At 40.8% G+C, this 27,083-nt stretch overlaps 1 protein-coding gene across 3 annotated transcripts in view; it reads right to left on the reverse strand.

The window, feature by feature from the left end:
- The window catches only part of cdk14 (cyclin dependent kinase 14), a 671,765-nt gene that overhangs the window by 304,399 nt on the left and 340,283 nt on the right, over positions 1–27,083 (reverse strand). For all 3 annotated transcript variants that reach the window (XM_043690284.2, XM_043690288.2, XM_043690287.2), the window contains one exon: positions 6,879–6,999. In XM_043690284.2, coding sequence (XP_043546219.2) covers positions 6,879–6,999 — 121 coding nt within the window. The remainder of the gene's footprint in view (positions 1–6,878; positions 7,000–27,083) is intronic.

Here is a 27,083-nt window from a genome sequence, read left to right on the forward strand (position 1 = left end):
AAAAAACAGCAAAAAGATAGGCCACAGCTGGAACACTGAGCAAGAGAAAATGGTTGTTATATTTTCACTCCCAGCTCTGGTTGAAATAACAAAATGAGTAAATTAGCAGATTAAATATCACACCTTTTCATTTCCTTTATTCTTGGTTCATGGATTTTTTTTTTTAAAAAAGCAAGATACTACTTTAAACCAATGAGACTGCCTAAACAGATGGCTGCAATTCCAAAAATCATGCTTACAAGAGCACATTGTATACGACGTTGTTTTGCCCTAGAACAGTGAGGGGCAAGAAGCAGGGATGAGAGCGCTAAACTGAGGGAACACAGACTGACAACAAATGTTCTGACTGGCCCCTGACCAGGTGATCATGGTTTTTGTGCATTTGCCCTGTATCTAGCCGGCAAAGAGAAAGCTTCAGGAAATCTCTCTCTCATGTGGTGATACTGAAAAGTCTCCAGAAACAGCTCATTGTCTTTCACTTACTTTTCTCGGCAAATCCGCTGTTGAAGGGGGGAAGAAAACACTTTTGAAGAATGTGGAAGGACAAATTCTCAACCAGTGAAGGAAAGAAAGCATTGGCGTGCAAACAACCTTATGTCAAAAGCAAACAACTAAAAGGAATTGGAACAAATTGGAAGAAACTGAAAGAAACAGCTCATCAACTCCTGTGGCCCAAACTGGTGCTCTTGAAATGCATTTGACTTATTTTTAACTCCACCCTTAATATCCACATATTGCCTATCCTTTCGTGCCTCTTTATTTATTGAATTTAAAGGGAATAGAATTAAGTTAGAGTGTGCTTATAGGTTATCAGTTCATATTTCCTAATTGCTGTTGGTTAAAGACTATTTACTTGTAACAAACAATTTTCTTGGAAAGTTTGACTGAATCTTTCACGTTTGTGATGACTCAGGGATTAGTGGGTCTTGATTTCCAGAGCATGACCTCAATGCATTGATAGCAGGCAGAGCATTAGCACAGTGAAGGAAGATCAAACCTTGCATTAAGATGATAGATACTGCAGGCCCAGAAGGCAGAACAGTAACAGACATGAAAATTTTATTAAGGGCATCATGCAAATGAGAAGGCAGCTTGTTGGTATATAGAAAGCAATGTTCTTGCTGCTAAACCAAGCCTTTTGCACACAAGTGCATTTGACGACTGGCACAATGATCTGAAGACATTGATAAATCACTCCCATACCATACATGCCAATTCAGGCAGGTCCATAGTGAAATATGGTTTGAGTGGATGAATGATAACTCCATGGAGAAAAGATCAATATAAAATATCAGGTTGACATCAGTGCGTCAGGACACATCATGACTTTCACAGGCCTGTGAAAAATGGCTCAAAATATTGATTCAGAAATGAAGCCCTCAAAAGGTACATAGAACATAGAAAAGTACAGCACAGAACAGGCCCTTTGGCCCATGATGTTGTGCCGAGATTTAATCCCAATGTAAAATATAATAACTTAACCTACGCACCCCTCAACTCACTGCTCTCCATGTGCATGTCCAGCAGTCGCTTAAATGTCACCAATGATTCTACTTCCACCACCACCGCTGGCAACGCATTCCATGCATTCACTACTCTCTGCCTAAAAAACCTACCTCTGATGTCTCCTTTATACCTTCCTCCTAATATCTTCAAACTATGACTTCTCGTACCAGTCCATCCTGCCCTGGGGAAAAGTCTCTGGCTATTGACTCTATCTATTCCTTTCATTATTTTGTACACCTCGATTAGGTCTTCTCTCTTCCTCCTCCTCTCCAGAGAGAAAAGTCCCAGCTTAAAGTCGAGGTAGGGTTGAAAAGTTGTGTGATGGCACCATACTTGCACTGAGAGAACAGATTTCTTAGCATCAAAGAAGACCTGGTCTTCTAGATCATAGATGGCACCTAATTTGATTTGATTCATTATTGACACACATATGGAGATTGTGAAAAGTATTGTTTTGTGTGGTAACCATACATAAACTAAGGGAACGTTTTGCCGAGCATCTCAGCCGGGCCTGCAGGGCCGACCTGACCTCCCAGTCACCGCCCATTTTAATTCCCCTTCCCACTCCCTCACTCCCTTTCCAACATGACCATCTTTGGCCTCCTCCATTGTCACAATGAATCAAACTGCAAAGTGGAGGAACACCATCTCATCTTCCACTTGGGCAGCCTACAGCCCAGTGGACTCAACGTTGAGTTCTCCAATTTGAAATAACCTCCCTTCCCAGCCACCCCCTTCCATTCCTCTCATCGACCTTCCTTTAGCCACCAACTGGATTCATTCCTCCCATCGTCCAACCCTCGCACCCTCTACCTGTGTTCACCTATCCCCATCTCACCACCCTGCAACCCACCTCTTATTTGCAACTCCCTTACATCCACCCTCAGTCCTGAAGGGTTACACCTGAAATATTGACTTTTCCACTTCCTGATGCTGCCTAGCTTGTATTTCCAGCCATCTGCTAGTTGACCAGACAAATCATAACTTACCCAAGTAAAAAAAAAGTAATAGAACGTGATGCAGAATACTGCTACAGAAAAGGTGCAGAGAAAGATCAACTCCTATATGAGAGGTCTGTTCACATGTCTGATAACAGCAGGGAAGAAGCTGTTCTTAAAACTGCTGGAACATGTTTCAAACATTTGTGTCTTCTACCCGATAGAAGAGGGTGGAAGAGAGTATAACCGGGATGGGAGGAGGCTTTGATTATGTTGGTTATTTTCCTGAAGCACTAGGAAGTACAGATGGAGTCAATGGAAGAAAGGCTGGTTGTCATGACTGGGCTGCATTCACAACTCTCCATAATTTCTCATGGTCTTGGGCACAGCAGTTGCCGTCCAAACTGTGATGTTCCTGGATAGGATGCTTTCTATAGTGCATCTATACAAATTGGTGAAAGATATTGTGGACATGACCAACTTCCTTGGCCTTCTGAGGAACTAGAAGCATTGGTGTGCATGCTTGATTGTAGTGTCGATGTGGTGGTGATCACCTCCATCTCAGCACCCTCGATATCGACAGTGGCGTGTCCTCTATTTCTGTTTATAGGAGATGACCAGCTCCTTTGTTTTGCTGACATTAGGGGGAGAGATTGTCTTTACACCATACCACTAAACTGTCAATTTCCTTCCTGTACTCTTTCTCATCATTATTTGATATCTTACCCACTGCAGGTGGTGTCATCAGCAAACTTGTAAATGGAGTTAGAGCTGAATTTAGCCACACAGTTGAGAGTAAGGAGTCTAGTAAGGGGCTAAGTATGCAACATTGTGGGGCACTGGTGTTGAGGTTTATTGTAGGGGAGGCATTGTCACCTATCCTTGCTGATTGCGATCGGTGAATCTAATGCTTGATCAGCAAACCTCAACACATCAAAAGAAGAAATTTGGAAGCTGGATAAAAGCAGGTTTGTAACTACTTTCTGGACATTCAAAGTTGCAGATGGTTGCAACTGCTTTTGGAATATCCATCCTCCAGAGTAATATCAATATAGACCACAAGAGATGGTTAGTGATCTTCCAGGAGTGGAAGCTATAGTGGGTGATCTACCAGCTTATGAATGTGGATACAAAATCAAAATCTAGTGTTACTGCTAGGCAGAAATCCCCAGATAAACCTGAACAAGAAATAAAAACTGGGATTAAAGATGCCTGGAGTCAAGTTAGAGGTCATGCATTGGCAGAAGGTCCTCAACCAGATCCTGAGGAATTGAAAGGTGTGGGAGGGATGCAGCAGCCAACAGATGTAAAAGCACTGCAATGATTCATCAGTTTTGTCAGCTATTTGGCCAAATTCCACTTCAGTTTATCACTGGGTGGTGAAACATTACATCAATTCATGACCAAGGACATGTCGAGGCAATGGGGCACTGAACAACCACCAATCACTAAAACCAAGCAACTTAGTGATAGTATTTCAGCACTGCCAAGACCATTTCATAAATTATAAAGTCACCCTTCATTGTGAAGCCAGTGAGACGAAAATCAGAGTATCCCTGATGCAGCATGGATAACTGGCTGCATTTTCATCCATAGAGACAAGAAAACTGCAAAGTAGACAGGCAGGAGGCTGGAAGAACACAGCAAGCCAGGCAGCATCAGGTGGTGAAGTCGATGTTTCGGGTGCCACACCTAAAACATCGACTTCTCCACCTCCTGATGCTGCCTGGCTTGCTTCTTCCAGCCTCCTGCCTGCATTTTCATCCATGGCATTCAGACAAACAGAATTGTGATAAGTTCACATTGTGAAAGGGCCCCTATGATTGTCTTTGTTTGTGAACATTTTCATCAATACCTACTTGAACAAGAAGCCTCTTGCAACATTTAAAATATTTAAAATCACAAACATTTAAAAATATTTTCAAGATGTTACTACCTTCTTGAAAGCATTTATAGAGCTAGATCAGATGTGACAGATAAGCAAAGGAAGATACACATAGCAGGCATGCTGTCAAGAGCAGCACCCCTGGAAAAAAAACAATGATGCTAAAACAAGAATGCAAAATCTTTGAGACCCAAACTGAAGCAATAGTTCATCATGCTCTGTTAGTTATCAACACAGCACAGACACTGTACATGATTGACAAGTGCCGTACTGACTTTGCTTAAGATGGTGGTGGTGAACTGCCTTTTTGAACCGCTGCAGCACATCTGCTGTGGGTTGACCATTAGGGAGGGAATTTCAGGATTTTGACCCAGCAACAGTGAAGGAATAGTGATACATTTCCAAGTCAGGATGGTGAGTGGCTTGGAGGGGATTTTGAAGATGGTGGTGTTCCCAGGTATCTGCTGCCCTTGTCTTTCTAGATGGAAGTAGTCGTGGGTATGGAAGGTGCTATATGATGATCTTTAGTGAATTTCTGCAATGCATCTTGTAGATAGTACTCACTGCAAGTACTGAGAGCAGGTGGTGGAGAGATTGGATGGTTGTGGATGCAGTGCCAATGAAGCAGGCTGGTTTGAATTAGATGGTGTCAAGCTGGAGTGTTGTTGGGGCTGCACTCATCCAAGCAAGGGGAGAGTATTCCAACACACTCCTGACTTGTGCCTAGTAGGTGGTGGGCAGGCTTTGTGGAGTTGGTAGATGAGTTACTCACCCCAGTATTCCCTGCCTCTGATGTGCTCTTGTAGCTACTGCATTTATGTGGCAAGTCCAGTTGAGTTTATGAGTAGCTCCCAGGACATTGATAGTGGGGGATTCAGTGATGGAACACCATTGAATGTCAAGGGGCAGTGGTTAGATGGTCTCTTGTTGGTGTTGATCATAGCTTGGCATTTGTATGGCGTGAATGTTACTTGTCGCTTGTCAGCCCAAACCTTATTGCATTCAGACATGGACTGCTTCGGTATCTGAGTCATTGCGAATGGTGAACATTATGTAATCATCGGCGAACATCCCCACTTCTGACCTTATAATGGAGGGAAGGTCACTAATGAGTTGAAACTTTATTGCTGGAACAGCACAGCAGGTCAGGCAGCATCCAGGGAACAGGAGATTCGACGTTTCGGGCACAGGCCCTTCTTCAGGAATGAATGATTCCTGAAGAAGGGCCTGTGCCCGAAACGTCGAATCTCCTGTTCCCTGGATGCTGCCTGACCTGCTGTGCTGTTCCAGCAATAAAGTTTCAACTTTGATCTCCAGCATCTGCAGACCTCACTTTCTCCTCGAAGGTCACTAATGAAGCAACTAAAAATAGTTGGGCTGAAGACACTATCCTTGAGGAACTCCTGCAGAGATGTCCTGAAGCTGAAGTAGTTCTATACAGAGACTGATGTCACCTGCACCCAAATTACTCTTCCACTAGCAAAAAAAACTACCAAAGTATTAACAAGTACCTGCAACAAAATCGAGGTGTAATGGTAGAAAGCACATTTTCATTTTGACGTGACTACCAAAATGCAGCACTGGACAACCAATCAGGGTACAAACCTTCAATGCTCTCAAGAGTCAGGCCAAGTGACAGCTTGAGATCTGTGTAGAACAGTTGTCATTTCAATCTTACATGTGGAAGTAAACAGACTGATATACCATTGCAACTGCAGGCACTCATGCACAATTGGAGAAGCTCTTTCTCAACTACAGTTGGATGATTCGGAAGATAGGAACACATCACCTACACAGACCAAGGTCAACCAACCATCAGACCCAGAAGTCCACAGCAATCCAATGGAAATGGAACAGATATCATGGCAACATAGCAATGATATTCCCTCGGGAAGGAATATCACCCAGATAAAGAGTCAACAACAATACACCCACATCATTAGAATCTAATTGATTTTAAGACTAGGTAGGCAAAGCATATACAAAAACCAGTGAAAATAACAAGCAGTTGAGAACTGTTTTATGTATATCAGGCAATGTGAATAATTTTAAATAAATGCTAATTTGGATGAAAGAGGATCTTTGGGCTGAAACGCAATCATGTCCAAATGTCCTTTACCATGATAGGGAGGTGCCAGTGTTGGACTGGGGTGGATAAGGTCAGAAATCAGATGACACCTGATTATAGTCCAACAGATTTATTTGAAAACGCTAGCTTTTGGAGCATTGCCCCTTCATCGCTTTTAACGGGTCACTTCAGCTGACAAAGGCGCAACACTTCAAAAGCTTTGATTTCGAATGAACCTGTTGAACTATCACCCGGGTGTCATCTGACTTCTGACTTTTACCATGGCACGCAGCCATCTCAGAAGCACTTCAAAGATTCTATTCTGACTAGACTACTGTTTGCCAATACAGAGCAAACACTTTTATTCATTTTATGTGGAACCTCACCTCTGGAGTTCAATTCCAATTTAGTTGTAACTTGCCAATGCAAAACATAAGGAAAAAGTTAAACATATCAGAAACGTGCAGGCAAATAGACCTACCACATGTCGAGGCAGGTGGAGTACTCTGTGGAACCCAGCAGGACATCTGGAGGTCTGTACCATAGGGTAACCACCTCATTGGAATACGTGTGGCTGGGTACGGACTTGGCTCGGGCAAGTCCTGAAAACAAAATGAAGATCAGATGTTAAAAGTGAGCTTTAACCTCAAATGAAGAACTCTAACCTTTCTCAAAACCTATGTTAATATCAGGGCTTTGCATTTGAAATGAAACTGCCGATGCAATTTACTCAACATTGGGACACAGTTCCGTCAATATTGTACAACTTTGAGAAAATATTAATGTCATTTTTTTCAACAATAACATACTGGTTAAGTACTCAAGTTTCATTCATAGACAATTTAACAAATTGTTACTTTAGACTGTCAAGTGGAAATATTTTCCTTTCCAAAAGTACCATTTATAAAAGGTATATCCAGAAACTTGACAATCAACTTCATACATTTTATCTGACTGAGCATATGCAAACCTAGACCATATAATTATCAATTGTGTCTAAACAGTAAAATGACGCCACGTTCCCATGGTGTCTAATATTATTGCTGCGAGAAACATTCACAGCAGTGGTAGACAAAAAGTTAATAGATTTGAGCTAGAGCAGCAAATAACTGGTCCATATTGTTTAACTATTTTACTGTAGTTACATTCAGCTGAAAGCACAGTTAGTTCCTGATAAGCGTTCTAGATGAAAAACTAATATCGGATCAGACTACTGCTTGCAAACACAAAACAAGGTCCATTATTCATTTATGCAGAAGCTCACCTGGGACCTGGTCTTTATAAACCATAATGTAAATCACAATAATTAATGCACTGAAATATTTACTTAATTATCCCTTTAATTTTGAAAAAAGTTCCTAGCAACTATTAGTTGTGAAGAGTCATGGGATTTGAAACATTAATTCTGCTCTCTCTCCACAGATGCTGCCAGGCCTGTTGAGTTTCTCAGCTATTTCTGTTTTTGATTCCAATGTCCATAATCTGCAGATCATTGCTTATTATCCCTTTCATTTTGCCAGTTTTAGAAAAAAGGAGCTCACACAAGAAATGATAGCTATATAGATTAAATATTAATTTTCTGTGACAATACTCAATCACACCTGGCAAAATAAAAGCTGAAACGTTCAATGATTTTAACTTAAATTTGTCCATCACTAGCTACGCCAGCATTTATTGCTTATTCCTGATTGCCCAGAGGGTAGCTAGGAGTCAACGAGATTGGAGCGTAGCCCAGACTAGGTAAGGATGGCAGATTTCATGCCCTAAAAAGGGGATTACTGAACAAGATAGGTTTTTACAATAATCAATGTTTACATGGTTGCCATTTTTCTTTTTGAATGCAAATTTTTTCATCTGCCATAATGGGAATTAGTACTTATGTCCCAGAACAGTCGCCTTGCATTCTGGATTACTAGTCCATTGATATTAAGACTACGCCGTTGGCTGGCAGTCAGAACAATGTTAGTTACGTAAATCCACCATTACAATATACATTGGCTTACTTCACCAGTGCCATTGCGGAATAGTGTTTAAGAATCAGCAAGTTATCAATGCCGCTCCCAGGGAATGCTGTTTGTTAATCTATCAACAGCCTAATCTTCCATTGTCGCATGCACGTTCCAAAGGTATCAAAGTGCGCACTTTAGCGAAAAGACCTTACTTGCAACATTTGAAAAATGAGACAGCTTTGTTTTTGGGAATTAGGTAGCAACATAACAAATAGGAACTGGAGTAGGCCATTCAGTCTCCTGAGCCTGCTCCTCCATTCAACAGGATCATGGCTGATCTGACATTCCCCACATCCACTTTCCTGCCTTTGCCCCATAACCCTCGATTTCCCTACTGAAAGATTTTTTTTACAATAACCTTAAATATATAGAAGGACTCTGATCCCACAGATCTCTCTAGCAAGTAGTTCCAAATCCTCAGAAGAAACTCTCCCTCATCTCAGTCTTAAATTAACTGCACTTCTATTTTGATACCACGCCCTCTGGTCCATGAGGAGAAACATCCTGAGAGCATTGACCCTGTCAAGTCCCTTGAGAATCCTATATATTTCAAAGAGATCACCTCTTATTCTTCTGAGCTTCAGTGAGTCTCCACCTGTTTAGCCTCTCTAAACAACCCCTCAATACCATGGATCATTCCAGTGAACCGTCTCTAAACTGCCTCCAATGGAATGGGATCTTTCCTCAAAAAAAGGAACCAAAACTGCTCAGTACTCCAGACGTGGTCTCACCAGCAACATGTACAATTGCAAAGTGTCCCTACTCTTATCCTTTAACCCCATTGAAATAACAGCTAACATTCCTGATTATCTGCTAATATCCATGTACCCCAAATCCCTTTACGTTGTAGCTTTTTGCAGTTTTTCTCTATTTAAGCAACTCACTGCTCTTTTGTTTTCTCTTCCAAAGTGAACATGGTCAGAGCAGCCCATTTGATACCATTCCCCAATTTATTTATTGAAGAAAAATAATTTATTCTCAGTTAATGGACATAGCTGGAAAGATCAGCATATATTTTCGATCACTAATGTTCCTGAATAATTGCTGATAACTGAACAACAATTTGGGTCAGACTGTATCTATAGATAAAGAGAGCTAGCTTTTCAGATCCATGACCGTTATAGAGTCAGAGTCATAGAGTCATACAGCATGGAAACAAACCCTTCAGTCTAAGCAGTCCATACCAACCATAACCTGAAACTGACCGAGTACCACCTGCCTGCTCCTGGTCCATATCCCTCCAAACTTTTCCTATTCATGTATCCAAATGTCCTTTAAACATTGTAATTGTACCCGCAGCCACCACTTCCTCAGGAAATTCACTGCACACGTGAACCACCCTTTGAGTAAAAGGTTTGCCTCTGTCTTTTTAAAATCTCTCTCCTCTCACCTGAAAAACGTGGCCCCTAGTTTTAAAATTCCCCATCTTGGTGAAAAGACAACTACCACCAACACTATCTATACCTCTCATTATTTCATAAAATTTTGTCAGGTCACCTCTCAACCTCCTACACTCCAGTGAGAATATGATCCAACCTTTCCAGCCTCTCTCTATAACTCAAACCTTCCAGATCTGGAAACATCCTGGTAAATCTATTCTGAACTCTCTCCAGCTCAATAATATCCTTCCAATAACTGGACGACCAGATCTGGACACAGTATTCCAGAAGAGGCCTCATCAATGTCCTGTACAACCTCAACATGGCTTCCCAACTCTAATGCTCAAAAGGACTGAGCAAATGTGCCAAACATCTTTTAAACCACATACTTCAAAGAATTATGTACCTGCACCCCTAGATGCCTCTGTTCTACAACATTACCCAAAGCCATATTATTAATTGTAGAAGTCCTACCACGGTTTGTTGCACCAAAATGCAATACCTCACATTTATCCAGATTGAACTTTACCTGCCATTGACCTATTTGATCAAGATCCTTTTGTAATCTTACAAAATTTTCTCTGCTTACAAGGCCACCAATTTTGGTGTCATCCGCAAACTTACTAACCATGCCTTTTCTATTCTCATCGAAATCATTTATACGAATGACAAACAGAAGAGGATGCAGGACTGATCCCTGTGGAACACCTCCAGTCCGAAAAGCAACCCTCCACCATTACACTGCCGTTAAGCCATTTACCTATTCAGTCGGCAAACTCACCCTTGATCAGACTAAGTATCTTATTCGGCTACCTTCAAGTGCAGTACAGAACGAATCACGCTTTGGAATTAACGTACTTTGTTCAGACCAGATAAGAACAGGAAATTGTCTTCCTTAAAAGGGCATTGATATCTTAAATGCCCAACACGTTCAGTCAGATAGCTTCTTGCAAATGAGTTCCTGGCTTTTCTTTTTTACTTCCAAGTTTCTGTTTGCTCTCATGCTGACAGCAATGAGTTAATGGCAATGCTCATTATTCTAGTAGCAAGGCCATTATATCTCAATACCCATTTTATCATATTTCCAAAATATTACAACATGAATACATTCTGCCCATGGATCATTGATTGAATTACCTGGATGTTTGAAATCATAGCTTAGATCTAATGGTCAGTGTCCAAGTTGTGGCTTATGCCAGTACTCCAGTTAAAATACATTCGGATCCCTCTCTGGCTGCATCAGGAAGCTGCTCCCTTGGCTCTGCTGTTGTTGTAATGAGGCCATAGTTTGAGAGATGGAAATCCAGCATTGCCATACTGTCATTAATGTCATGAGCTGAAAATACAGCCTTTGAAGATCATCCTTCGGTTCAATGACATTTAGGGTTTTCTTTTAAGTTTACATTTGCTTTTAATTACTTTCTACTGTTTACGGATGTTTACAACTACTTTTAAATGCATGACACTTTTTACAAGTATTTACAGAAATTCTTATAAAGGCTTCTCAGTGTTCACTGGTGCTTTTGAACACTTTCAAATGTTTCAAATTTTCAGTTCTCACCAAGTTCACATTCCATCATCCTCCCACCTCCCAGACTCTGCTCATCTTTTCCTTCATTGAACCCTACTTTTGGTATCCTTTGCTCTGCTCACCTCTCTGTCACAACAGCCACCACCTCCTTGCTACCTCCACTCAGCTCATCCCAGACAGAGTCTGGGGTGGGTGTATGGGCTTGGCATGGATGGTGAAGACAGAAAAAGGAGAGATACTAAGGCTTTGACACTATTATGATTTAGAGGGCTGTGAAGTTATGCACTGAAAAGATTCTGGTGGAACTATCAGCGTTTGCACCATTAGAACGTGAAGTTTGGCAGAAGGGAGTCTAAGTTCAAGTGGAAGTTGGCAAATTTCACATAACTTGCACTGTTTCCTCCAGCAGTGTCAGCATTTGCCACTAATGGGACCAAAAAAACATGGGCCAGTATCTTTTAATATTGGTGAACAACTGCTAGCACTAAGTCAAATATCCATCATGCAGTATCAAATAAATAAATCCCTTCACTCAATCGCAAAGAAATGCTGCAATTGACACGAAATGGATAAAACTTCCATTTTGCAAAAATATCGATATGTAAAATCCTTTTCCTAGAAGAAATTACATTTTTGCATGTAAATGGCTGAAACCAAAGTGACAGATGAAGCGTTGAACACTCAATTCCGGCCTCAGTTTCTCAATCCAAGTCACTTCTTTGGACAAAACAGTTGAATACTGCAGCAGTGAACTAATCAATAATTGCAGAATATGAATCCTGCTTTGGGGTCTGACATACAACATCAAAAAATGTCTGAAGGTCACGGAATGATTCAGAAATAGCATTCACTCCTTTGAGGTTTTCTGACCTTGAAAGGTGCTTCTTTGAACACTTAAATCATATCAGTGCAAAATCTGGGATCTCAACTACACTATGCACAAAGGCACAGTCTCTGAATTTATCACATATCATATTGTTCAACTTTTTGTGAAAAACACTCAACAGCACAGCACAGGATATTCTATGAAACCAAACACCTGGCTACAGGTTACAATAAACAGAGATCAATCCTCACAGCACGTGTCGTGGCTTTATTCCTGTTTCCTAAACTGCTACTATGACTACACTGTAGGGAGGCATTTTTTATCTTTTAAAAGGATAGAGCTCTTCAGCTGACATTAGGACTGGTTATTTTAAAGGCTCGAGTGAATTGAAATGTACAAGAATAATATCTGAAGACTCCTGGCTGTGTGATCAGTATGTGTCACAAGAAATATTTCCTCTGGCCCATTGATCTATCACACTAGTAAGTCTGGCAATTGATCATCACAGACTTAGCACTCTGCAGAAAAATACATCTTCTTTATTTTGGCTCTGACAAATGTCACTACACACTCTGATTTTGGACATATTTTCAGACAGCAAAAGATAAGTCAGCATTTACTTGCACATTAGCAGCAGGTTGAATACTCTTGGCTGCTTGTGTGCAGCTCAATTAAAGTTAATTTCCCAACAAACTTTCAAATTGTTCCCGGTCCTGTTGGAGACCCAGATATTAAAGCTTTCTCCTTGTTTGCTGGTCTTTTCAGAACAATATTTACTTGCTGGAATCCAGCTGGAATATATGTGCGTCAAATCTTTATTAACATTGTTTCACTGCTGCCCACAGGTATACATGGAAAATGATCGGGAGGAGATTAGTTCACTTGAGAATGTAGCTTTAAGAAATTTCTGGAATTTGTATATGAGAGAACTGAAACTACATGCCCATTCTAAAAGATGAGAGATTTAACAAATAAACCAGGTCTTTTTCAATGTATAATTTCAGTTACATCATATTGTAAACTTTTGCCATAAATTCTGTGTCCTATGATCTTATACTCCACAACGACCTGATGAAGGAACAGCACTCCGAAAGCTAGTGCTTCCAAATAAACCTGTTGGATTATAAACTGGTGTTGTGATATTTAGCTTTGACAAAATTGGAATTACTTGAAAATTGTGATGTTGATTTCTTTATCTAAAATGACCCCAAATGCAAGACACATGTAAGTGACGAATCCATTTCATGTAAATTTAAGAAAAATGGTTTACATAAGTAGCATGACGCTTTAGATAGAATGCAAATAATGTCTGGCAGCAAATTAATCTTTGTCATTGGTTCTTCGAGTGAACAAATGAGAGCATAGCATTGTTCCCCTGAAAGATATAAAGTTAAATATAGACAAACAGAGAAGGGAGGGGGGAGAAATTTTCAGTCCCACCACTCACTTCCAGAGACATTGCAAATTTCACCAATAAACCACCTTCCAACTGAGCATTCTCTGGGGAATTTTTATCCAATAGCTGAACCAGCTGGGAGAGATACCAGGAGATTCACTTTTCACTCAAACTTGTCATGTTTCCTGAAAGGATGAAAACAAATCCATACCCAATTCATGTTTTGATCTACTTCTAGAGAGCGGTTCCCTGGAATTTTAACTGAGGGGTGCCAAATGTTTGCTCTGCAGTGCTCAACACACTCAAATAACCTTAAACTAATTACAATCGCTTCATAATTTAAAATCTTTTACTCTTTTCAAGGCTTTGCTTTAAATAACTAGTGGAATGAAATCTCCTCCCGATCATTTTCCATGTATACCTGTGGGCAGCAGTGAAACAATGTTAATAAAGATTTGACGCACATATATTCCAGCTGGATTCCAGCAAGTAAATATTGTTCTGAAAAGACCAGCAAACAAGGAGAAAGCTTTAATATCTGGGTCTCCAACAGGACCGGGAACAATTTGAAAGTTTGTTGGGAAATTAACTTTAATTGAGCTGCACACAAGCAGCCAAGAGTATTCAACCTGCTGCTAATGTGCAAGTAAATGCTGACTTATCTTTTGCTGTCTGAAAATATGTCCAAAATCAGAGTGTGTAGTGACATTTGTCAGAGCCAAAATAAAGAAGATGTATTTTTCTGCAGAGTGCTAAGTCTGTGATGATCAATTGCCAGACTTACTAGTGTGATAGATTAATGGGCCAGAGGAAATATTTCTTGTGACACATACTGATCGCACAGCCAGGAGTCTTCAGATATTATTCTTGTACATTTCAATTCACTTGAGCCTTTAAAATAACCAGTTCTAATGTCAGCTGAAGAGCTCTATCCTTTTAAAAGATAAAAAATGCCTCCCAACAGGTGCCATGTTGGCTCAGATACTGCATTGAAAGTGTGAGGTGCCCTGTGTGAGGCTGTCTATGCCCCAATGTTCAGATTGATTCTATTCTAAAAAAAGGGACTTACAGAATCTTACATGGATTTAAGAAGTTTTTGACTAATTTTGCAAATATAAATTCACCCCACAAACTTGAGTCCGTGTGCCGGGGGGGGGGGGGGAATGAATGTCCGTGAGACAGTGGGAGTGTATGTGCGAGAGTGTATGACAGAGGGTCTACGTGAGTGTATGGGTCTGTTGGAGTGTCTATGTGTGTAGTGCAGTGGGGTCACCTGTAGTGTGGCATGAACTCAAGGTATTAGTTGAAGCCATCCCTCATGGGTGCCAAACTTGACCATCAGCCTCTGCTTGGCCACTTTGCATTATTGTCTGTCCCGAAATCTGCCTTGGAGGATGATCACCCAGAGAGCAGAAGTAGAACGTCCTGGACCACTGAAGTGTTCTCCGATTGGAAGGGAACACTCCTGTCTTTGGAATTTTGTGCCAAATTGAGTTTTGAGAGTTAATGTGCTTATGTGAGGGGTCCTTTTCTGGCTGCAAAATGCATTAAACTTTAAATCATTGTTTCATGAGTTGACAGAGATTTCTTAATAAATAACCTTATTAAAAGTAACTTGTGATGATTTACCCACATGAAGAATGATTATTTGTTGCCAGGCTTTGCTCAAATTTAAACGGGGTACACTGACTCGTCAAAGCATTGGCTTTGAGAATGGCTGTCGCCAATTTTATTCAGTTGAAATAGGTAGTGTGATACACATTCTGTCTGCAAAGAACATTGCTCTTTATCTTAATAAAGGTACCTTCCACTCTGTATAGTGTGCCATGCAGTGAGCCTGACTGGCCATTCTAAATTGGTTGCCATAATAATTCTCATCGCAATCAGGAACACTTAACTAATGCTGTCCAACCACATTCAATGTCAGACACTGTGTTTAGAATTTTTACAAGCAGTAGCTAGTTGGCTATAGTCAGTATCTTGTCAAGATCTGAACAAACTTGCTGTTTGCTTTGATCAGGTAGTCTTTTGGACTTCCAGCCAACATACTGAGCATCATTGGGGGGGACTGATATTCACAGATCCAATTACTCATTTGCTTGTTCGGAAATGAACCTTTTTAGCTTGATAGCAGCATCTTGTTCAAATGGCAAATATCACTTGCATTGCTACTGCATAGCAGCAACATGAAACAGCTAACTTCAGTCATTGATCAAATTTCAATAACATGGGTCCATATGTTCATTCAATATAGTTAGCCCATTCAAAAATGTGTCACTCAAGGAAGCCATCAACATTCACTCTGCAGCACTAAATCATGACAATGATAGCTGACACCATGAATTAATATTCATTGTAATTTATGAACTTGGCAAATTGTAAAATTTATTTCTGCTTTAACACCACTACGCATATTCAAAGAAGTCATGTTGACATGAGATTGGACAATCTAAATTGGTTTCCAATCTGGGCCTAGCTGGAGAAAATGTTTGTTGCTGCCTTGCATGAAAAACCTGTCTACAAGGAAACATATATAATCTCCCACTTTTGCATATTTCCAATACAGCAGAAGCCCCGTGTCTGTGGATTAGGTTTCCGTGGTTTCAGTTATCTGTGAAAATATTACATGGAACATTCGAGAAATAATTTTACGGGGCTGCCAGGCAGGTAACTTTCCCTTTTAAATGATAGGGTTCACTACTATCCATTCCAAGGCATCTGTGGTGATACATTCCAAGGCATCTGTGGTAGGCCTTGGAATGTATCACCTGCAGATATTGGGGGGTGGGGGGGGAAACACCTGTATACGGATGATACATTTGTTCATTTACCTTTTGCTATTGTCAAAATAGGTTGCACCACAGACATCCCTGCTGGATATTACTTTCTCTGATCAGATCAGTATATTGCAAAAATTTGAATTGCTTTGTATATCCAATGTCCAATTCCTTATCATAAAATAGAGCATCTCATGAGCTTTCTTGATTGTGTGCTGTACCTACGTACTAACAATGTCAGAGCCAAATAGAACACTGAAATGGTCACCCATTTAGATCTGCTCAGAAGAATTCTTTTCCCCAAAGTGTGTTGTGAACCTTAGAATGCTCTCTCTCAAAAGACAGAAGTGGAGTCTCTAAATATTTGTATGACAAAGGTAGTTCATTTGTCGGGGGTAGGAGGGTATATGGAGTAAATCAGAGTAGCCACGGTCTTATCAGATGGTGGAGCAAACTCAAGGGGCAGAGCGGCCTACTCCTGCTCGCTCTTTCATATCAAATATCACCAATAGATGGAAGCAGTGTTTAAGTAGTTAACAAGTTGTACAATTCACTAAGTAATTACTTATCCAGCTAAGGTCTTGTCTCAACATTAAAAGGAAGACATCACAAAAAAGTCAAAAGGTGTTCAAAAGGACATGACTCAATGGAGATGAGTTAAAATTCATTCAAGTTATTTTGTTTCATCTTACTGGACATTTTATCTTTTTGACTGATGCAAAACAAAACTTCTGAATGTACCTATTAATGCAATAGATATTTATTCCCAAATATCCAGGTGTTGAGTTTCTACTGTTTGTATTCTTTTGATGCACAGATTTTAAAATGCTTTCCCTACAATAGAAACTACAGAGCCAAAGTACGTTTGCTGCAAAACATTTTTAGGGCATCTCAGCCAGGAGTAACCACAAAAAATGCAGTTTTCTTCTTTCTTCAGAGTTTTTAAAAAACCCTATTCTTTGCAAAGATACATAACCTGCAGTTTTATTCTATGTCATTAACACATATTTAAAATTTTATTTGCCAATGTCAATTTTCTATTCCGCACCATTACAGTGTTATTTGTCAATGCATATAAAAGTATATTTTTTAAAAAATCTATTGATTAATTGGTTTACTGTAGAATAGAAACTATTTTTCTCCCCACTGTAGGTTGCCTGTTATTCTCACTTGACAGCGGTAATCAATTCTTAGCAACAGATTTTCATTCATTGCCAATGATGAAATACTACTGACACTCATAACAAAACCATATTTTGACAACAGTACTAATGACAGATAAGTACCACAGAAAGTAAGTTTAACCATTTTTTGGAAAACTGGATAGAAGAAAATCACCTAAAGGCTGAGGCATAAAAATGACAACACCACAAACAGTACAACCAAATAAAGAATTTGCCTTGCCGTGTAATCTAGATTAAACCCATCAGCTATTGCCACCTGGTTCAATTAAGCAACTTACACCAATCAAGTTTCCAAGGTAAGGAAAGACTCCTACTCAGCAGGATCCCAAATATTATTGAAGGAACCTACTCTTGTTATGAAACCACATTAAGATTAATATTCCCAATTAAGGCAACTTGAATTACTGACCAGAAACTCTGCTTTTCCAGTTTTGGGTGTTGCCCCATAATCATGACAAACACAAAGTAATGGAAATGTTTTATAGAAAAAAAAAGCAATAGGAGTATTATCTATTTCAAGTTAAGACTCTTAATAATCTCTAGATATGATCCACAGATCATAAATGAAGGGTCATTTTCAATGTAACTTGAGAGGTCATGGGAAAATGTACTTGGCGTTAGCTTCCACTGCAGGAATTCAACAAAAAAAATGAAAGCTTACACTCCAGTACCATCTGCCTGCTTGGATGGATGTAAACGATCCTATGGCACTATTTCAAAGAAATATAGAGGTTATACATCCAGTGTCTAACCCAGTATTTATCCCCTGACCAAAATGACAAAAGCACATTACATGGTTGTTATCACATTGATATTTCTTACATTTGACTGTTTACTTCCTACAGTACAACAGCAACTACATTTGAAAAAGTAGTTCATTGTCTGTTGAGCAACTTGAGATATTTGATGGTTGTTAAAAATGGTAGATGAATACAAAACTCATTTTGCTTTAGTCGCATCCAGATATTGCAAGATTCCTCCAAGCAGTGAACCATTAGATTAGCTGGCTGAACGTCAATGTTAAACCCATCTCATTCTCCAACACAATCAGATCTAAAAGATAGTTTCTCACACTAATTCAAATTTCTTATACAAAGAATGATTGATCTTGTTCAAACTAATAAAGCCTTCCGCTCAGATTAGCTTTTCATCATTTATATGAATGACTTGGATGTGAACATCGGAGGTATATATAGTAAGTAAGTTTGCAGATGACACCAAAATTGGAGGTGTAGTGGACAGCAAAGGAGGTTACCTCAGAGTACAATGGGATCTTGATCAGATGGGTTAATGGGTCAAGGAGTGGCAGATGGAGTTTAATTTAGATAAATGTCAGGTTTTGCATTTTGGAAAGACAAGTCTTAGCAGGACTTATACACTTAATGGTAAGGTCCTGGGCAGTGTTGCTAAACAAAGACACCTTGGAGTGCAGATTCACAGTTCATTGAAAGTGCAGTCGCAGGTAAATAGGATAGTGAAGGTGGTGTTTGGTATGCTTTCCTTTTTGGTCAGAGCATTGAGTATAGTAGTTGGGAGGTCATGTTGCAGCTGTACAGGACAATGGTTAGGTCACTATTGGAATATTGTGTGCAATTCTGGTCTCCCTCCTGCAGGAATGATGTTGTGAAACTTGTAAGGGTTCAGATAAGATTTACAAGGATGTTGCCAGGGTTGGAGGATTTAAGCTATATGGAGAGACAGACCAGGCTGGAACGGTTTTCCCTGGAGCATCGGAGGCTGACGGGAGAACTTCGAAGTTTATAAAATCTGAGGGGCACGAATAGGGTAAATAGAAAAGGTCTTTTTCCCAGGGTGGGGGAATCCAAAAACAGAGGGCATAAGTTTAGGGAACGAGGGGAAAGATTTAAAAGGGACCGAAGGGGCAACGTTTTCATGCAAAGGATGGCACGTGTATGGAATGAGCTGCCAGAGGAAGTGGTGGAGCTGGTCCAATAACAACATTTAAAAAGGATCTTGATGGGCACATGAATAGGAAGGGTTTGGAGGGATATGGGCCAAGTGCTGGCAAATGGGACTAAAATTAATTTAGAATATCTGGTCGACATAGACAAGTCAGACGAAGAATCTGTTTTCGGGCTGTACATTTCTATTGCTCCATGACTCTGTAACCAGTCTCCCTACAACCATCAGGGAAAACAAAACTTCCTAGAGCAAAGCTCATCAGTTATTACAACTGGTGTCTTAAGCCAGAAGGCAGACATGCAGGAACATGTGAAAATGAAATAAGAAACATCTATCATTCTTGAAACAATAGAAATAGGTACTTTTTGGCTCTCAGCAAACAGCTCTATGCATTTTAATATTATATAATCAATTTTTCCCAAAAAGTACTTATTAGTAGATTTAAAATGGTCCAATCACTTCAAAGCTGAAGGGTTGTTAATATAAAAACAAAAGATTTCAGAAAAAAGTTATTTAAAAAGCAATGATTTTATTATTACTCATTGTTATTGAAACATTTAACTGGGTAATCATAGGACTCAAAACATAAAAGAGCTACACTGGCACTTCCTAAGAATGATTAATAAGGACTTCTATAATATCTCTAAAGAAATATCTATCAGTATAAAAATCTTGTTGAATGAAAGCATGATTTTCAAAGGTCTATGTGAAAGGTCTCAGTGAACCATGTGGACTGACGCCATTGAACTGCTTCCCCACTTTTTTTCCCCACCCATCCACCTATCACATTAATGAGCTTGGCTGTCTGTGCCTGTCTGCATGTGTGTGTAACAGGGTTTAGAAGGAAGTTAGAGTTTTAACTAACATTGGTGACAACAGCTCAGTTTCTGTGGTTACAACCTCATTATTTCTAAGAAATAACAGTTCTCCATTAAGCATAGGAGCCTAATCCACTTTTGACGTTTGTCTGGGTCTATCAGACAGATAAACTTTGTATATCTTCATCAAGATTTTGACTCTAGGAATAGCAGAGCTCAATTTCCAGTGTAGGGGCAAATTAGTGCAGGTGCTGGAATCTGTACTGAAACTAACAAATGCTAGAAATCACAGGTGGTCAGACAGCATCCATGGGTGTAGTGAATACAATACACAAGGTGGACAGGTGAAATGCTCCTTCACCTGGAAAGACTGTGTGGCCCTTGGATGGTGAGCAGGGAGGTGGTGAAGGGGCAGGTATTGCACCTTCTGTGGTTACATGGGAAGGGGGATGGTGTTGGTGGTTGTGGAATGGAATAAAATGTCCCAGAGAGAACAATCCATGTGATATGCAGACTGGGGAGTGAGGGGGGGAAGGTGTGTTTAGTGCTGGTGTTCTGCTGACGTTGTCCAAAATGGCAGAGAATGATCACTGCAGCTCGTCACACCCCACGTTCTTTAAGGGCACTATCCCATTCAACCAGTTCCTTCACCTACATCACATCTGTTCAAATGATGCCACTTTCCAAAACAGTGCTGCTGGCATGCCTTGCTTCTTCCATAACAATGGTTTCCCACCAACTGTGATTGACAGACCCCTCAATCGCATCCGACCTATCATCCATGCTTCCCCCCTTGGCCCTTCCCATCTCTAACAACAACAGGTCCCCCTCGTCCTCCCTTTTCATCCCACCAGCCTCCACATTCAAAGGATCATTCTATGCCATTTCAAACTCCTCCAGCATCTTTCCCTCACTCCCCCATCTGCATTTCACAAGGATCTTTCCCTCCAGGCCACCCTAGTCCTGTCCACGACCATCAACACCATCTCCCAACCCATAGCACATTCCCATGTCACCGCTGAAGGTGCAACACCTGCCCCTTCACCACCTCCCTAGTCAACATCCAAGGGCCGAAACAGTCTTCCCAGGTGAAGTAGCATTTCACCTGTACCTCCTCCAATCTTGTTTATAGTACTCACTGCACCCAATGTGGCCCACTCTACATTGGAGAAACCAAACGCAGACTGGCTGACTGCTTTGTGGAACACCTCTGACTGTGCACAAGCATAACCCCAACCTTCCTGTACCCTGTCATTTTAACACAGGGCCCTGCTCCCATGCCTCCATGCCTGTCCTCGGCATGCTGCAGTGTTCCAGTCAATCACAGTACAAACTGGAGGAACAACATCTCATGTTCAGGCTAGGTACTCTATAGGCTTCTGGACTTAATGTTGAATTCAACACCTCCAAATTGTGAACCAACTCCTGTTCCTTGCCTTTCTTTTAGCTTTACTTGTTACATTCTCTGTCACTATATTCTCTCTCCCCTCCCCCCACTCCAGTGGGACTGTCTTCTCTTTCCAATCTGGCAGTTAGACATTCCATTGTTCTGCCATCGCACATTCTGATCACTTAGAGTCAGAGTCATAGAGATGTACAGCAAAGAAACAGACCCTTCAGTCCATCTTTTTCCATTTGCCAGCACTTGGCCCATATCACTCAAACCACTTCCTATTCATATGCCCATCCAAATGCCTTTTAAATGTTGTAATTGTACCAGCCTCTACCACTTCCTCTGGCAGCTCATTCCATACATGTACCACACTCAGTGTGAAAAGGTTGCCTCTTAGGTCTCTTTCATATCTTCCCCTCTCACCTTAAACCTATGCCTTCTAGTTCTGGATTCCCCAACCCCAGGGAAAACACCTTGTCCATACCCCTCAATTTTATAACCCTCTCTAAGTTTTAATTAGGTATAAGATTTATAAGCCTATTTAACCTCTCCCTATAGCTCAATCCTCTAACCCTGGCAACATCCTTATAAATCTTTTTTGAACCCTTTCAAGTTCCATAAGATACTACGATAGGAAAGAGACCAGAATTGCACACAATTTTCTAAAAGTGGCCTAACCAATGTCCTGTACAGCTGCAACATGACTTCTCAAATCCCACTGCTCAATGCTCTGACCAATAACAGAAAGCAAACCAAATGCCTTCTTCACTATCCTATCTACTGTGACTCTACTTTCAACAAACTATGAACCTACACTCGAAGGTCTCTTTTGTTCAGCAACACTCTCCAGGACCTTGCCATTAAGTGTAAGGTCCTGCTCTGATTTGCCTTTCCAAAACGTGTAGCACCTCGCATTTATCTAAATAAAACTCTATCTGCCACTCCCCAGCCCATTGGCCCATATGATCAAGATTCCATTGTACTCGGAGGTAACCTTCTTCACTGTCCACTACACCTCCAATTTTGCTGTCACCTGCAAACTTACTAATTATATCGCACCTGAGCTAACAACATATTTTCTCCACCAGCACTTCAATATCCATGCCCCGCACATCTCCCCCAACTAAAGAATAAATACCAACCCCCACTTCAACTCAGCTCGGAGTCATCTAGACTCAAAACATTGATCTCTCTGTGGATGCTGCCTGAACCACTGTGATCTGCAGCATTTGATTTCCAGTGTGCTACCACAGTGAGGTGACACTCACTTTGCTACTCGTCAGCATTTGAAGTCACTTTTTTTCCATAATAATAAAACTCCAGAAATTCTAGATTCTATGAACTTTAAAATCAAATTGATTATTTCTCTTGATAAATCCCCAGGACCTGATCAGGTGTGCCCTAGAACTCTGGGGAAGCTAGGGAAGTGATTGCTGGGCCTCTTGCTGAGATACTTGTATCATCGATAGTCACAGGTGAGGTGCCAGAAGACTGGAGGTTGGCTAACGTGGTGCCACTGTTTAAGAAGAGTGGTAAGGACAAGCCAGGGAACTATAGACCAGTGAGCCTGACGTCGGTGGTGGACAAGTTGTTGGAGGGAATCCTGAGGGACAGGATGTACATGTATTTGGAAAGGCAAGGATTAATTACGGATAGTCACCATGGCTTTATGTGTGGCAAATCATGTCTCATAAACTTGATTGAGTTTTTTGAAGAAGTAACAAAGAGGATTAATGAGGGCAGAGCAGTAGATGTGATCATCCTTAAGATGTTATGGATTTCAGTAAGGTGTTCGACAAGGCTCCCCATGGGAGACTGGTGAGCATGGTTAGATCTCATGGAATACAGGGAGAACTCATCATTTGCATAGAGAACTGGATTAAAGGTAGAATAGAGAGAGTGATGGTGAGGGGTTGTTTTTCAGACTGGAGGCCTTTGACCAGTGGTGTGCCACAAGGATCGGTGCTGGGTCCACTACTTTTCGTCATTTACATAAATGATTTGGATGTGAACTTAAGAGATATAGTTGGTAAGTTTGCTGATGACACCAAAATTGGAAGTGTAGTAGACAGTGAAGGTGGTTACCTCAGACTACAATGGGATCTTGATCAGATGAGCCAACGGGCTGAAAAGTGGCAGATGGTGTTTAAATTTAGATAAATGTGAGGTGCTGCATTTTGGCAAAGCAAATCTTCGCAATATGAATACACTTAATGGTAAGGTCCAAGGGAGTGTTGCTGAACAAAGAGACCTTGGAGTGCAGGTTCATAGCTCATTGAAAGTGGAGTCGCAGGTAGATAGGATAGTGAAGAAGGTGTTTGGTATGCTTTCCTCTATTGGTCAGAGTATTGAGTACAGGAGTTGGGGGGGTCATGTTGCGGCTGTACAGGACATTGGTTAGGCCACTGTTGGAATACTGCGTGCAATTCTGGTCTCCTTCCCATCGGAAAGATGTTGTGAAACTTGAAATGGTTCAGAAAAGATTTACAAGGATGTTGCCAGGGTTGGAGGATTTGAGCTACAGGGAGAGGCTGAACAGGCTGGGGCTGTTTTCCCTGGAGCGTCGGAGGCTGAAAGGTGACTTTATAGAGGTTTACAAAATCATGAGGAGCATGCTTAGGGTAAACAGACAAAGTCTTTTCCCTGGGGTCGGGGAATCCAGAACTAGAGGGTATAGGTTTAGGGTGAGAGGGGAAGATATAAAAGAGACCTAAGAGGCAACTTTTTCACTCAGAGGGTGGTACATGTATGGAATGAGCTGCCAGAGGAAGTGGTGGAGGCTAGTACAAGTGCAACATTTAAAAGGCATCTGGACGGGTATATGAATAGGAAGGGTTTGGGCCAGGTGCTAGCAGATGGGACTGGGTTGGGTTGGGATACCTGCTCGACATGGACAAGTTGGACCGAAGGGTCTGTTTCTATGCTGTACATCTCTATGACTCTACACAAATCTACTCTACACATTTAAAATCAGACGCAGTGCACTGTTCATTATAAATACACTCCTTTTGGGCAGCTGTAAACTGAGGAAACCATGCTTCTCCAAACTAAACACATCATGCAAATGTATTATGTCAATTGTTGGAGATACAATTCTAAGTTTCTTTGATGAAATAATTTACTTTGTCATGTTATTGTGATTGTTTTCTTGAGCACGTATAGGTTTCTCATTCTGCTTTCCCCAAAGTTGCCATAGTTAGATCCAACTCTTCCAAATGCAAACTATTCACAGCTCCACATCACATGATATACTTTTGAATTAGATAGTGAATTATGTCAATGCCCTGGATATCTGAAATCTGTTAGGCTAGATTGGTTGAATTACTAAAGATATTGCAATAAAAACACCTTCACTTGCCTATTCTGCAGGTCAAAACAAAATCATCGGGGTAGGGCACGGAGTATATTTTGTAATGTTCATCAACCTAATGAACAAGCAGATGTGAGGGCAGCTGTTCCTTATATCAGATCTGACAGGAAATTATACCTTATTGTATTAAACACATCAAAGGATCACTCAGTTTGTGCAAGAAAAACTTGACAAATAGCAATAATAAAAATAGCAACAGCTGCATAGAAAATGCTGTATATAGTCAAGTGAAGTGACTGCAGTAATCTTCATTCTTTAATTACTTAATTACTTAAGATTAGTTGTCGTGATGAGAAGAATTTGCTTCTCCAAGAGAATGTGACAAGCCTGTCAAATTCACTGCCACAGATAATGGCTGAACCAAAAAATTGAATGTTTTCAAGAAGGTGTAGGATATCATTCTTAGGGCTGAAGGGATCAGAGGATATGAGATGCAAGCAGATACAGGGTACTCTTTTGGATAATCAGCCATGGTTATACTGAACAGGAGCAGGCTTGAAGGGCTGAAAAACCCCTATTTTCTATGTTTTATGCAATTACATCTCGTGATCTGCTTCGGACACTTACTCAGAATCCTTTCGCACACATATCACTTCTCAATCCCAAAAGCTTCTCTTTTCCCATAACCAGGTTAATTCCCATGTAGCCTTTAAAGATAGATAAGGATACAAAAAACAAAAGTAAACAAGGTCTTTCAACAAACCTAACTTTAAAAAGAGAAAACTTAATTGTTGAAAAGAAAGACAAATTGTCAAAGTGTTTTGTATTGTACTCATCAGGACAGACGTGCCTCTTTTCTGAGCAAGACAAATTCAGTACCACTAAGCACTATTCCCTTTGATAGGATTCATTCAATGCTCAAGAGGGTGGGCTGCATACCTCACTAAGCATCATTACCTCATCCTCAATATAAATCACAACAAATGCTACTACCAAACCTTGGATCCTACTTCTAACTCGCGGTTAACACGTCATTTAACATTCATCAAGTCAATGCAATTGTATTAATTTTTCCAACTTGGAAGTCTTTCCACCATTAGTTGAAGACAATAATGATCCATAGTTCTGTACGGGTTTCATGCTTTTACTGAATTCCATTCCCCAACCACTTTCCAAGCCAACATTAACTGCTAAAACACAACAGATGTCTGAAAACCTGGGGATCTGAATATTCCGATTTGGAATCCTTGCTTTTAAAGATCAAAGGGTGCCTTCCTACCTTTGGAGCTCTCCATTTAAACCGCTGGGCCAGAGGCCTTCTGATCAGAAACAGCAATCCAACAGAGCAGCAGAAAGATTGGCACTAAAATCCCAACTATCTTTGTCAGCAGTAATTGCCAGTTTTCATGTTTAAAGATCAAAACTCATTTCATCAGCTGACAGAAGGTAAATGTATCAGGCAAGACAGATGGTAAGGCACCAGGTGGGTAAGGGAAATTGGGCACCAGATGGGTAACAGGTAGTGTGCCAGGTGATTGGGGCTACAGGTTAAAGGAGTGTGTGGCAGGTATATAAGTGGGTAGGACTTTGGCTTGGCACAGATCAGCAGGGTGGAACAGTCAGATGCCATCAGGTCAGGTCAAGCCTGTGGGAGGCACAGTTGGTGCCTTGCACATTGGGTGTAATGAGTTCGGTCAGGTTGGTGTAGGTGGTGGTGAGGGGAGATATGAAGGAAATCTAGAGTGAGGGTGGGGTCAGCTTCACGGTTAGCATCAACCTTGAGTCTGAACACACGATCAACAGGGCAGCAGTCGTCGAGTCAGAGATGTACAGCACAGAAACAGACCCTTCACAGTCCGACTCATCCATGCCGACCAGATATCCTAAATTAACCTGCTCCCATTTGCCAGCACTTAGCCGATACCTCTCCGAACCCTACCTATTCATGTACCCATCCAGATGCCTTTTAAAATACTGCAATTGTACCAGCCTCCACCACTTCCTCTGGCAGCTCATTCCATACACACACCACCCTCTGTGAAAAAGTTGTCCCTTAGATCCCTTTTCTATCTTTCCCCTTTCACCCTAAGGCTATGCCCTCTAGATTTGGCTCTGTTATCAATTTTTTTTAAATGTGTCA

The sequence above is a fragment of the Chiloscyllium plagiosum genome, unplaced genomic scaffold (genome assembly GCF_037043375.1).
Source record: "Chiloscyllium plagiosum isolate Xiang-an unplaced genomic scaffold, Cpla_swu_hap1 HiC_scaffold_5, whole genome shotgun sequence".
In the NCBI taxonomy this organism is placed as follows: Eukaryota; Metazoa; Chordata; class Chondrichthyes; order Orectolobiformes; family Hemiscylliidae; genus Chiloscyllium; species Chiloscyllium plagiosum.